Genomic DNA, 12077 nt, shown 5'->3' with positions numbered 1-12077 from the left:
TTCTCCCGGAAATCGGGTTTCCGTCTAGTAAAGAGATAAACCGAACAAAGAAAACTCGCAATTTACAGACATAATATATACGGTACAATCGCTGATGCGTCTAAAATTCTACAACAACAATGACTTTTCGCTGTATGTATTTTTCCTCTGATTTAGATTTTTCTAGAATGAATTGTATATTAAGTGTATAGACCACTGCTAGATGGCAGCAAAGTGCCGTTCATATACAGAAATGTTTGTGAACACGTTATCGTGTGTAGTAATAACTATGAGTACTTTCTTAATGTTGGAAAGTGCCAAACTTATAACGTAATTATTAAATGTAGTATCGTGGTAATTAGTTAAATGGAAAGTATTAATTTTTCTCGATCACATCATGACCGCAACATTGAATATAGTGCAGACTGCACTCAGTGTATTCAAACCTCTGTTGCATCAAGGGAATTAAAAGAAACTCCCGTATCGATTACAGATGGTGAAAATGAAGAAAAAGAAAATAAAATAAACTTGGTGCCAGTGAGTAGAATTTCAGAGAAAAATCTATTTATTACTGGAGTACTCAAGGTGTTCAAAAAAAAAAAAAAATATATATATATATAATTATGTGTGTGTGTATATATTTATATATACACGTACGCACATATATATATATATATATTATTATTAGTATGCATAATCGGTTAGATTTTAGCATATAGTTTAATGATTACTTTTGCAAAAATTTGTAAAGTGTAATGAAAAATTCATTATCATATAGTAATATACTTTTTAAAATTAATATGTGTAGGCCATGCAGAATTAAGATAACCTTGTTGGGCTAACTTGATTACCAGATTTGTATGCACAATAATACTTATATGTCAAAACACCAATAAAATAAAAACATATACTCATATGAATATATATAACGTGCACTCGTGTATATATGTATATAAATATATCATCATCATCATCATCACATTTTCACTCATTCACACATACTCAGTGTAAACAGATAACCTATTCATATCTAATTGACGAATGTGATTCAACCCCTATATTCCAGTGTCTTTATAATTAAAGAATTTTTGCTACTTTTCTTTGCATTCTTAGTCAAGTATTTTTCATAGTCTGCCTTAGCTTGCTTCATCCCTCTTAGTGACTTGATTGCGGATCATTAGCATTAGTAGAGGCATACGATGCAAGAAAGCAAACTTATGCAGAATCAGCCAAAAAAAACCCCTCCCATTTCATCCTTCCGTTCATTCCAAATGCCTGTCCAGCTCAGCCTTAAATTTATATAGGCTATTAGCTTCCACCACAAAGATGAAGCCTGTTGCACAAATCAACTACCTAAAGGCAAATTTCTGCACATCTATTCTACAACTATTTTTCCTCAATATGAAACTGTGCCCCCTCAGGTTCTTAGTCTGAGCAAGCATTCAGCATTCAAGGCCTTATACACCTCAATCAGATCACCTCGCAGGTGCCTACTCTCCAGGTGCTGCAATTTGCAGAACTTAAGTCTTTCTTGGTAAGAGCACCTCTTTGTTCCCCTCATCTTGTTGCCCTTCTTTGTACTCATTCTAGCAACCCTACATCTTTCCTAATATGAGGCCTCCAGACCAGTACACAGTACTCTAGGTGTGGCCTGACCATTGCCTTGTATAATGGGACTATCGCCACCCTGCAACCTTTGTATCATCTGCAAACTTGGACATTAAACCTGATATACCTTCATCAATATCTTTGATAAATATACAAAACAACAATGGGCCCAACACCGAACCCTGGGGAACTCCACTAATAACATTTATCCACGAAGAGCAGTGTCCATTGATTACCACTCTCTGTTGTCTCCCACTCAACCATCCCTTTATCCATTGTAGCAGCTTACCCTTGATGCCATACCTCTCCAATTTGTACAGCGGTCTTCCGTGTGCAACAGTATCAAAAGTTTTCCTGAAATCCAAGTATATGATATGAAAATTATTTTTGGCATTCAGTTCCTTTGTGACAACATCATAGTAAGCCACCCCAGTTGCCGTCCTTGTGTTTAACTTCAACAATATCTCCTCCACTTTGCCCTCAGTTATTACAAAATCACTTAGCTCCCTGTTAGGATTTGATAAACTTCTGGCACTCCCCTCATTAAATAACTCCTCATGTGTGAATCTACTTTGATATTATATATTTGGATCTTACAAAGGCTTTTGATACTGTTGCACATGGAAGACTGCTGCACAAATTGGAGCAGTGTGGCATTGGTGGCAAATTGTTGCTATGGATAAAGGGATGGTTGAGTGACAGAAGACAAAGAGTTGTAATTAATGGACACTGCTCATCGTGGACTAATGTTATTAGTGGAGTCCCTTGGGGTTCAGTGTTGGGTCCATTGTTGTTTTCTGTATTTATAAATAATATTGATGATGGTATATCAAGCTTAATGTCCAAGTTTGCAGACGATACAAAGGTTGGCAGGGTTGTTAAGCTGCAACAGGATCTGGAAAGGTTGAGCAGATGGGCTGAGAGGTGGCAAATGAAGTTTAACATTTACAAATGTAAAGTACTATATATGGGAAACAGCAACTCCAGAGCAACGTATCAACTCTGTGGTACTACACTGACAGTGGTAGAATGAAAAGGACCTGGGGGTAATTGTGCAGGCAGATATGAAGTTCTCTGAGCAGTGCAGACGGGGTGCAAGAGTAGCTCATGGTGTCTTATCAATGATATACAGGAATTTTTCTAGCAGGGATAGGGAGGTGATTATTCCCTTGTATAAGGCAATGGTCAGGCCGCACCTTGAGTACTGTATACAGGTTGGAGGCCTCATTTCAAGAAGGATGTAGAGCTGCTGGAACGAGTACAGAGAAGGGAAACAAGGTTAGTGAACGGAACGAAGGGTTGCTCTTACGAAGAAAGGCTTAAGTTTTGCAAATTACAGTGTCTGGAGACTAGGCATCGGCGAGGTGATCTGATAGAGGTGTACAAAGCCTTGAATGGTTTGAGCATGCTCAATGCTGATGGGATACTGCCTCTTGCTCAGAATAATCACCTGAGAGGGCATAAAATCAAATTGAGGAAAGACAGATGTAGGATAGATGTGCAGAAATTTGTCTTTAGCCAGCGGGTAGTTGGTTGGTGGAATAGACTTCCATCCCTTCTTGTGGAAGTCGATAGCCTAAATAAATTTAAGGCTCAGCTGGACAGGTATTTCGAACGAATGGAGGGGTGAAGTGGAAGGGTTTTTTTTTTTTTTTTTTGGCTGATGCTGCATAAGTTTGCTTTCTTGCATCATATGCCTCTACTAATGCTAATGCTAATGTAAGCAGTCAAATTGGTCAGACAAGACCTCCCTTTGACAAACCCATGCTGTGTCTTAACTATTACTGCAGTCTTGTCTAGATGATCCTGCAGTGCGTCTTTAACCAGTGATTCCATTATTTTCCCCAGAACACAAGTTAAACTAACAGGTCTGTAGTTTCTTGTGTCACCTTTTGAACCTCTTTTGTGAATTGGTGATACATTTGCACACCTCCAGTCCATGGGGACCTTCCCTGAGTCCAAGGAAGCTCTCATAATTATGGCTAAGGGTTTGCTTACTTCCTTTTCTGCCTCCTTTAATATAACTGGATAGATCCCCTCCACCCCAGGTGCCTTCCTTGTGTTTAACTTCAACAATATCTCCTCCACTTTGCTCTCAGTTATTACAAAATCACTTAGCTGCCTGTTAGGGTTTGATAAACTTCTGGCACTCCCCTCATTGAATAACTCCTCATGTGTGAATCTAGATGCAAAATACTCATTCAGTTTGTCAGCTACCTGAGCATGATTATCAATAGTAAACCCATCCATGTTAAGTGGTCCAATCTGATTCATCCCTTTCCTTCTAGAGTTTACATAAGTAAAGAACTCCTTGCTCTTTTTCTTTGCATCCTTTGCCAAAGATTTCTCATAATCTGTCTTCCCCTGCCTAACCTCCTTTGTGACTTGATTACAGACTGGTTTATACCTGCCATAGGCTTCTGTATCGTCTGATACTTTATATGCATCCCATACATTCTTCTTCTCTGCCATTAGCCTCATTAATTCATCTGATATCCATTTAGGCCTAAACCTTGAACAGTATTTCATTTTGTACTTGTATGATTCCATGTCCCCTGCTAATTTGTAATCATCCCATGCATTTTTCTTCTCTGCCACTAGTGTCATCAGTTCATCTGACATCCATTTAGGTCTAAATTGGTCTTTAAGTCTAATCTCCCAGTGCATAGAATTAAAATTTTTCTAAGAGTACTGTAGTCACTTCTACAAAAGAAAAGCTCTTCCTTTTGTTCTTGACTGTAGTTACATCTTCAAGGAAATCCCAGAGTGTTAAATTGTGATTACTGAAAACAAATTAGTGGTTCCTTTATCTGCAGCTTCTTAATGCTAAAAGTCACTGCTGCTAATCAAATCAAGAGTACTGCTTTCTCTCATTGTCTATTTAGCATGCTGGTGTAGAAAACACTCATCCAGTAAATCCACAAAAGTCTTGCTGCTGTGTGAATGACCATCTCACAAATTCCAGTTGATATCCAGAAAGTTAGTCCATTATAAGACATTCTGAATTACTGGCCCATTCTATATAGCTATATAGTTGTTTGATATACTCATCAGACCTATTAATACATCCCCACACTCATTTTTAATTTCCCATTGCTTATGTCACACTAGAATGACTTAATATTGCATTGGCCATCTATATCAGCTGGTTGTACTGCTTTTGATTCTGTGCACTTCTAAAAGCATATATATCCCCTCCAACTCATCCTTTTTTGTACAGCATGATTTTAATTCTGGGCATGGGAATGCCTTCACAGAAAAAAAGTCCTTTCTGTACACATTAGCTTGTGCATAATGCATGAGTTCCTGCACATGGCTGATGTGGCAGTTTGATGGATTCTGGGATTATTTATATCTCCTCAAGAGCTCCAAAGGGAAGAGTGTTCCACACATTTATTGGAGCTTTCTAAAGAAAATGTTGATATATATATATTTTTTTAATTAATTATGATGATAGATAAATGCTGAATACATCACTGTGACCCAGGGGAAAAGAAAAAAAAAAAAAAGCAAACAGTGAAAATCTTCACCAATTTCCAAAAAAAACAGAGTTCAGTTGTCTGCCAACAAGGTCATGTTGTTAGTCTTTTGGGACTTAATATATTATTCTTAAATTACCTTTTTAAAAAGGTACTGAATAGTACTAGAGAAAACTTCCTTGGAAAGTTAAGCAGCCATCAAGTTGAAGAGAAGATATCCAACAGTGTCCACTCCCAGCCAATGGTGCTTCTGCTCACAAGACTGCTCCACAACAGACTTTGCAATTAGGTGTGGCTTTGAAATTCTGCAGCAACCACCTTGTCCTGACATCTCATCTTTATACTTCTTCCTTCCTTAAAATGAAGATACCATTATGAGGCTGCAGATTTTAGACTAATGAGGAGGTAATTAATGAGGTGATAGCTGTGCTATCCAAGAGGCCTGAGCTATACTGTTCAAGAGGTCTGAAAGAGTTTGTCAACATATGGGAAAAATATTTAGCTCTAGAACAGTGGTTCCCAAACTTTTTTGGCCATCACCTCCTTGGTTCCATAAACTCATCTCCAGTGCCCCCTACTTTACCTTATAAAAAGCCACTGCCCCTTTGGTTCCATAAGCTCATCCCCAGCATGCCTTATCCTAGCCTACCCTATCCTATGAAAAGTATTATTCAGACTAGCAGTTTGCACAACCCACCAAAGAAGATAATAACATAGTAACAATTAATTGCACATTTATTCAAAATCCATTTAAAAATTTTTAATTTAATTAATTCAACAAAATTGATGAACTTGATCCAGTTATGCCAGTCTTTTAAAGTTTGATAGTCCTTTAGCAAGTCTTAGATATCACATTTAATAACTACTTCACTGTTCAATAAATTCTTAAGGTGATGGATGGGATTGATGAAGTAAAACCAGTTTCCCTATGTTTTATTTGAAGTCACTTAGGAGGAGTCTTAAATCATCATGTTTAGTAATCTCAAGTCAATTTGTTTTCTCTTATTAATGACTGTCCATAATGTAGGATAGCGATCAGAAATTTCCTTCTGTAAGCAAAAGTGTGATTGGTGCGATTTCCTAAACTTTGGCTTCAGCTCAATGTCATTTTGTAGCTCAAATAGTTCTTCCTCCATTACTCCAACTTCTTCAGTATCTGAAAATGGATTTATCACCCAATCTGGAATTTACATCAAAAGAAGATCCTAAAATTATGCAGCAAATCCAAATGGTCGCAAAATATTTGCAGATCATCATCTTCTATTTCACTTTTCTCTTTCGACTCAGACAGGTTCAGAAATTAGTATAGCTTGTGCTGGCCTATATTGTGCTTGAATAGAGTTAACTTTGAAATAAACATAGTGATGACAGACTTGGTCTTAATAAATATAAATATTTTAAATATTTGGTCTCTAATAATTAAAAATTGTCTTAATGATTAATAAAATGATTGACATCATTTCCTTGCAGCTGCAAATTTGTTTCACTGAACTTTGCAAATAGTTCTGATAAATAAGCAATGTCATGCCTGATCTCTAATCATAAATAAGTGATTACATGGAAGGAGCCCACCTGCAGTGCTCCCAAGAGGGCATATTGCCCACTTTGGGAGCCACTGCTCTAGAATGTGGCTTCATAGAGAAGAAAAATTGCCAGTCAAGTTTCAAATCCCTAACTCAAATATTTCTAAGTGAAGGTAAATACTTATTGACTGCCCCTCATATTTCATAACCAGTTCATCAAAGCTTAAATCATTAATATCATTATGAGTTGATAAATTTTTGTTATATTGCGAATTTTTGCACCGATTATATATACTATAACTCTAGTCCATCTGTCTTTCTTACAAAATGTTTCCTATCTCCCTTAAACAACATCTTTTAGAACTAAAGCATTCTTTGAATTTACCACTTGATCCAATTTTAGGGCTACATTCAGATTACATTGTCCACCATAGCTTCAAACACTTGAGTCTCTGACAAGCTCCAGATTCAGTTTGTTCTAGGGCATCAACTAGATTCCTTGCAGAGACTTAGTCCCACCTGACAGTATGTCAACGCCTCCGTAGCCAGGTGGGAAGGAGCAGCAGTGCATAGTACACGCTTCTTGATTAGACCAGGGTTCGAGCCCGTCACACACCAAATACGGAGGATGCGGAAAGGTCAGGAAATGACCACCGCATATTACCAGAGCAATATGGCCTTAGTTGCTAATGCTCCTAAAAAACAAATAACAAACAAACAAACAACTGACAGTATGCTGAGTTTTGAATTCTGTTCATCACACTCTTGACATCTTGCACAAAATAATGACTCCTTAAGCTAGCGAAAGTCCTTCTGAAAGATATGTCACTGCATTTGCATCAAATAGATACAGGTAGTGGATGTTACTATGTTTTTAGTAAACAAGGAGCCAATGGCAGGATTTGCATCAAGCTACACCAAGGATTAAGTTTAGGGCTATTAAATTGATGCTTGATGATCACATGGGATTTTCTGTACCAGTAATGCAAATGTTATGCAGGTTCACCTTCCCTGAGGCATGAAATTTGCCTTATCAGAGAACATGTGTTGTAGGAACCATTTATCATTATCAGTTAGATTCAAAATGTCTGCAGCAAAAGAATCCACTTTGACTTGTTTGTCTGATTGCAGCACCAGCATGGGCTGAACTTCATAGTTGTACTCATCTGCAGGCAGTTGAGTTGAAACCCATAATCCTCTGGTTGCCCTCCTTGCTTGATTTTTTGAGACTGTCATTAATGCTCTATATCATCACTAATGACTAAATGTCCTGGATCTTTACTGTAATGAACTTTCAATTGCCTTTGATTTTCCATATCAGTTTTTTATTGTTTTTTGCTGGTTGATTCTGACATGGGAGTTTCTCTGATTTCATTTAAATAAGTCATAAAACACATTTTCTGTTTTATGGCTTATTTATTTAAATTAAAATAAAACACGTTGTTTTTATTCTTGTGTCATCATTTTCACTTTATGCTACCATGGCTGACCGGCCTAGCCGGGTGGGTAAAGTGCCTGCCTGGCAACCTAAAGGTCACGGGTTCGAATCCCGCCTCAGGCTTGGATCAAAGTACTGCAAAAACCTTGGGAGGTGCATTGTGGCCACAGAAGCTGATGCGCCAACAACTACCAAAAAAAAAAAAAAAAAAAAACTACCATGGCATTATTGCAAATGAAAACAAAAAAGCTACTTCATTCTTCTTCAAAACTTTGCAGTTATTGCATCACTAATACTAAACCATCTTGCTCTGCCATATGTATTCAATTAAGTAGCGTGAGGAAACTAATCAAACTGTACTGAATAGAGAAAGTGAGAGAGATTTATCATTTTTTTTCAAAGGGAGAAAAACAATTTTATGCAAAAGTAAAAAAAAAAAAAAAAATTATGCAATAAAAAGTTAATTTAAGCAAGTTTTCAGTGGAATTATATTCTCTTTACAAGTTGACAAAGTTATATATGGCTGGAAGGATCAAACCACATTATGATAATAATATCAAGTATATATTAAAGTGAATACAAATAGCTTTTATAAATTATGTTTGTTGTAGTGTTAGTCGAATATTCTTATTAAATAATAATTGAAAGAATTTTAAGACTTACTGCAGACTTAAAATATTCGATTAGGTTTCTGATCAAGATGAGCAAATATCGATGATGGAAGTAGCAACAACAGATATTAAGTCTTCAGCGGTAGTGAAGTATACTGCAGTAGAAACACCAGCACATTATTTAAAATTAAGTAGCAATACCAATCTCAATGAGCCACCAGCAAATTGGCTAAGGAGTATGACTGATTTAAAAGGGAGGTTAGGACAATTTACATATCCTAGGTCAAATTCTACAATCTTTTCTAGGTAAGTGTAACTTCTATCTTTTCTAGGTAAGTGGAAATTCTACTATCTTTTTGCATCATTAAAATTATTCAATTTGTTATCACTGATAGGTGCATATTCCCATCCTCAGAGCAACTAGAGGATTCGTGATTCTGTCTTGAAATTTTATTGAAGTTTTTTATGAAAATTTAATGAGCATTATAATGGAGTTAAGAGTGATATCATCAAAACCAGTCAAAAATTATGGGATACAGAACATTTTAAAATTCTCTTAAACTTTTAGGTACATTTTCTTCTGAGCTGCTTTCCCCATGTCCTGAGTTATTTTTTTGAAATTTTGACATTTTATGAAAATGTACAAAAATGCTACGAAATGAGTGTTTTTATGTATATATATAATATAATATAATATAATATAATATAATATAATATAATATAATATAATATACAGCTGGGTCACGATTAGTGTTACTAATGAATCTCATGAAGTAGTTGCACTATTCAAATTCACACTATTCGAAGTTATAATGTGTAAAATACGGTAATTGGTTCCAGCTCGACATAAATAGGTAATGAAAAATTTTAAACATAAGTTTTTATGTTTATTAATGAAAATATTACAGTAAAGGATAAAAAGAATATACTTATAATTTAAATTTATTATTAACAAAGTACTGTAATTATAGAAAGCAAAATAAAACCAAAAAAAATTCTAAATATCATTCCTAAAGGTAAGTTTGCACTGACAAAAACATCTTTATTGTCTTTCGAAATATTTTAGCAACATAGACTGAACTGTTTTCTCCTTCTGTAAATCTTCGTACATATGCTTGTAGATGCAGAGTGCTTTATCCATATCTTGATGAATTTGCATGCTTTGATCGAGGTTAGGGTCAGCATCCATAATTTTTTGCTTCACAATTTCTACAGCTCGAAAGATATCTTTGAATTCCTTGAGAATGAACTCCTTCACTTGCACATTATCTCGTTCTTTGGCATCATTGTCGGCTTCTTCAAATGCTCTTTGTTGATCTAAAAGTAGGAGATCATCATCAGTCAATTCTTCCGAGTGTGAATTGAGTAGTTCCCAAATATCGTCATTATCTAGTTCATCAAATCCAAGTTCTCTTCCAATATTTGTTATTTCTTTTATAACAGTTTCTTCAAAACCACTACTATTTGCACAAATGAGACAAAAAATGTGCTTCCACACTCTATGTTGTGTGCAATTATTTGTTGCCAAGCATGTTGAATATTTTCTATTGCATGTCTGATGTTATAATTTTTCCAGAACTCTGTTACGGAAATTAATCATCTCCTGTAGTTTTAGCAATTGCCTGTTCAAATGTTTTTCTTATGTAGTAGGCCTTAAATGTTGCAATGGTCCCTTGTTCCATGGGCTGCAACAAAGATGTTGTGTTTGGTGGCAAAAAAATTATTTTTATATTTTCACATAATGAACCGAGTGTATGAAAAATATATACAATGATAACCCAGTTTAATATAACACAATAAAATATACAATGGCAGAAGCTTTCAAGACTGACGTGTCTCTTTTTCAACTGATAATATGATATGAATACAATGGATAAGTGCAGTAAGTTGAGAGTGAGGCACGTTATTCATTTTCTATTGTTGTTGCATGGACGTGCGCTGTTTTTTACTCCAGCGTTTATCCAGTGTTAAAATGGTCATCTCTAGGATGGGGTGCAGACGTGTGCCTTTGCAGCGGTTTATGGCCTTTGGATTGTTTAATATAAAGGATCCTTTAGCCTGAGCTGCCTATTCAACAAAGATATACAACTACTTTGGATGGAACTCTTACTCGTATATTTATTTGTATCTTTCATGCCACTATGCTATCTGTTGGGCTAACAGTCATCTCGCCAGCAAACTACTTATCAAATATGTGCTTGTTACCAGCATTTGGAACACATCTTATTGCTTCTAAATTTCCTAACCTACCAATAACGGCTTAATACCAGCTTTCGGTATATTATCATTACCTTTTTACCTTCCCACTTATATTCTTACCTAGATTTGCTGGCAGCTGACTACAGAAACAGATAGCTACGTTAATTATGGGCTGATACATTGAGAGGGTTAGCCCAAAGTCCCTTTTAATGTATCTATATACCCATAATTGACCCCTTTTTATAATTTTTTTATAATTTTTATTATTTACTGCATTGCCTTATAATTTGCCTCTGTATTGTTATACAATTTTGCCTCACTAGCTTATGTATTTTGCTCTATCTTATAGTTTGCTCTATCATATATTACTTCCTTTACTGCTTTCACCTTTTTGTTCTACGCTTTATCTTTTGTTTTACGCTCACCTTTTAATTATATCTTGTATCATATATTATATATTGTATCTCTAGGTTTTGCCATGGTGCCGGCGTTGGCATATGCATGTTACCTGGGTGTTTGACGCACATAGCGTCCACATATTGCACCGTATCTCACCCAAAACTGCTACCGCTTTACCAAACTGACATTTTTTCCATCTTATCTAGTACTTATCATTACAGAATGATGTAATGCACGATCTTACTCTTAGATGGCATTAATCGGTACTGATCTCAGTAAACGATCTATAACAACAAAATTCATAAGCAATACTTCGCTTAATACTTATATATATATATATATATATATTGGTTGATTTTATTTAATTAAATGGTATTTATCTGTAGGGAATTAGGTCTATATTGACCAGGCTACCAAGTTAGCAAATGTAAACTAGCTTTAGCCTGGGAGGCCTATAAGACTAAAGCTAGTTTACATTTGCTAACTTGGTAGCCTGGTCCATATATACCTAATTCCTTACAGATAAATACCATTTAATTAAATAAAATCGACCAATATAATTTCATGCATATATAATGTCTAATTGCTCTGTGTACAATAGCATTAACATTGTAGGCCCCGTGTGCCAAGCGATAGTTCCCAAGCGATCTTTCTAGTGCGATTTTCTAGCGTTTTTCCTAGGGCGAGTACTAGTGCTTTCATAAATCCTCCAATGCTCGCAACGTTACTGCTGACCGCTCGCAACGTCACTGCTTTCCTCGCTAAGCAACATCACTGCTACAACACTAGCAACGTTACTGCTAACCCCGCTTGCAACGTTACTGCCATCACTAGCAACGTA

The 12077-nt window shown here is 35.9% G+C and overlaps 1 protein-coding gene across 1 annotated transcript in view; it reads left to right on the top strand.

The window, feature by feature from the left end:
• The first annotated feature begins 246 nt into the window (after window positions 1-246).
• The window catches only part of LOC150078328 (erythroid differentiation-related factor 1), a 257306-nt gene continuing 245475 nt past the window's right edge, over window positions 247-12077 (top strand). Inside the window, exons 1-2 of the mRNA XM_090384532.1 lie at window positions 247-516; window positions 8715-8944. Coding sequence (XP_090240658.1) covers window positions 346-516; window positions 8715-8944 — 401 coding nt within the window. The 5' untranslated portion in view covers window positions 247-345. The remainder of the gene's footprint in view (window positions 517-8714; window positions 8945-12077) is intronic.

The sequence above is a fragment of the Mastigoproctus giganteus genome, chromosome 11 (genome assembly GCF_048544385.1).
Source record: "Mastigoproctus giganteus isolate SK-2022 chromosome 11, ASM4854438v1, whole genome shotgun sequence".
In the NCBI taxonomy this organism is placed as follows: Eukaryota; Metazoa; Arthropoda; class Arachnida; order Uropygi; family Thelyphonidae; genus Mastigoproctus; species Mastigoproctus giganteus.
The sequence above is the reverse complement of the archived record's forward strand: the minus strand, read 5'-3'. Positions and strand labels throughout refer to the sequence as shown.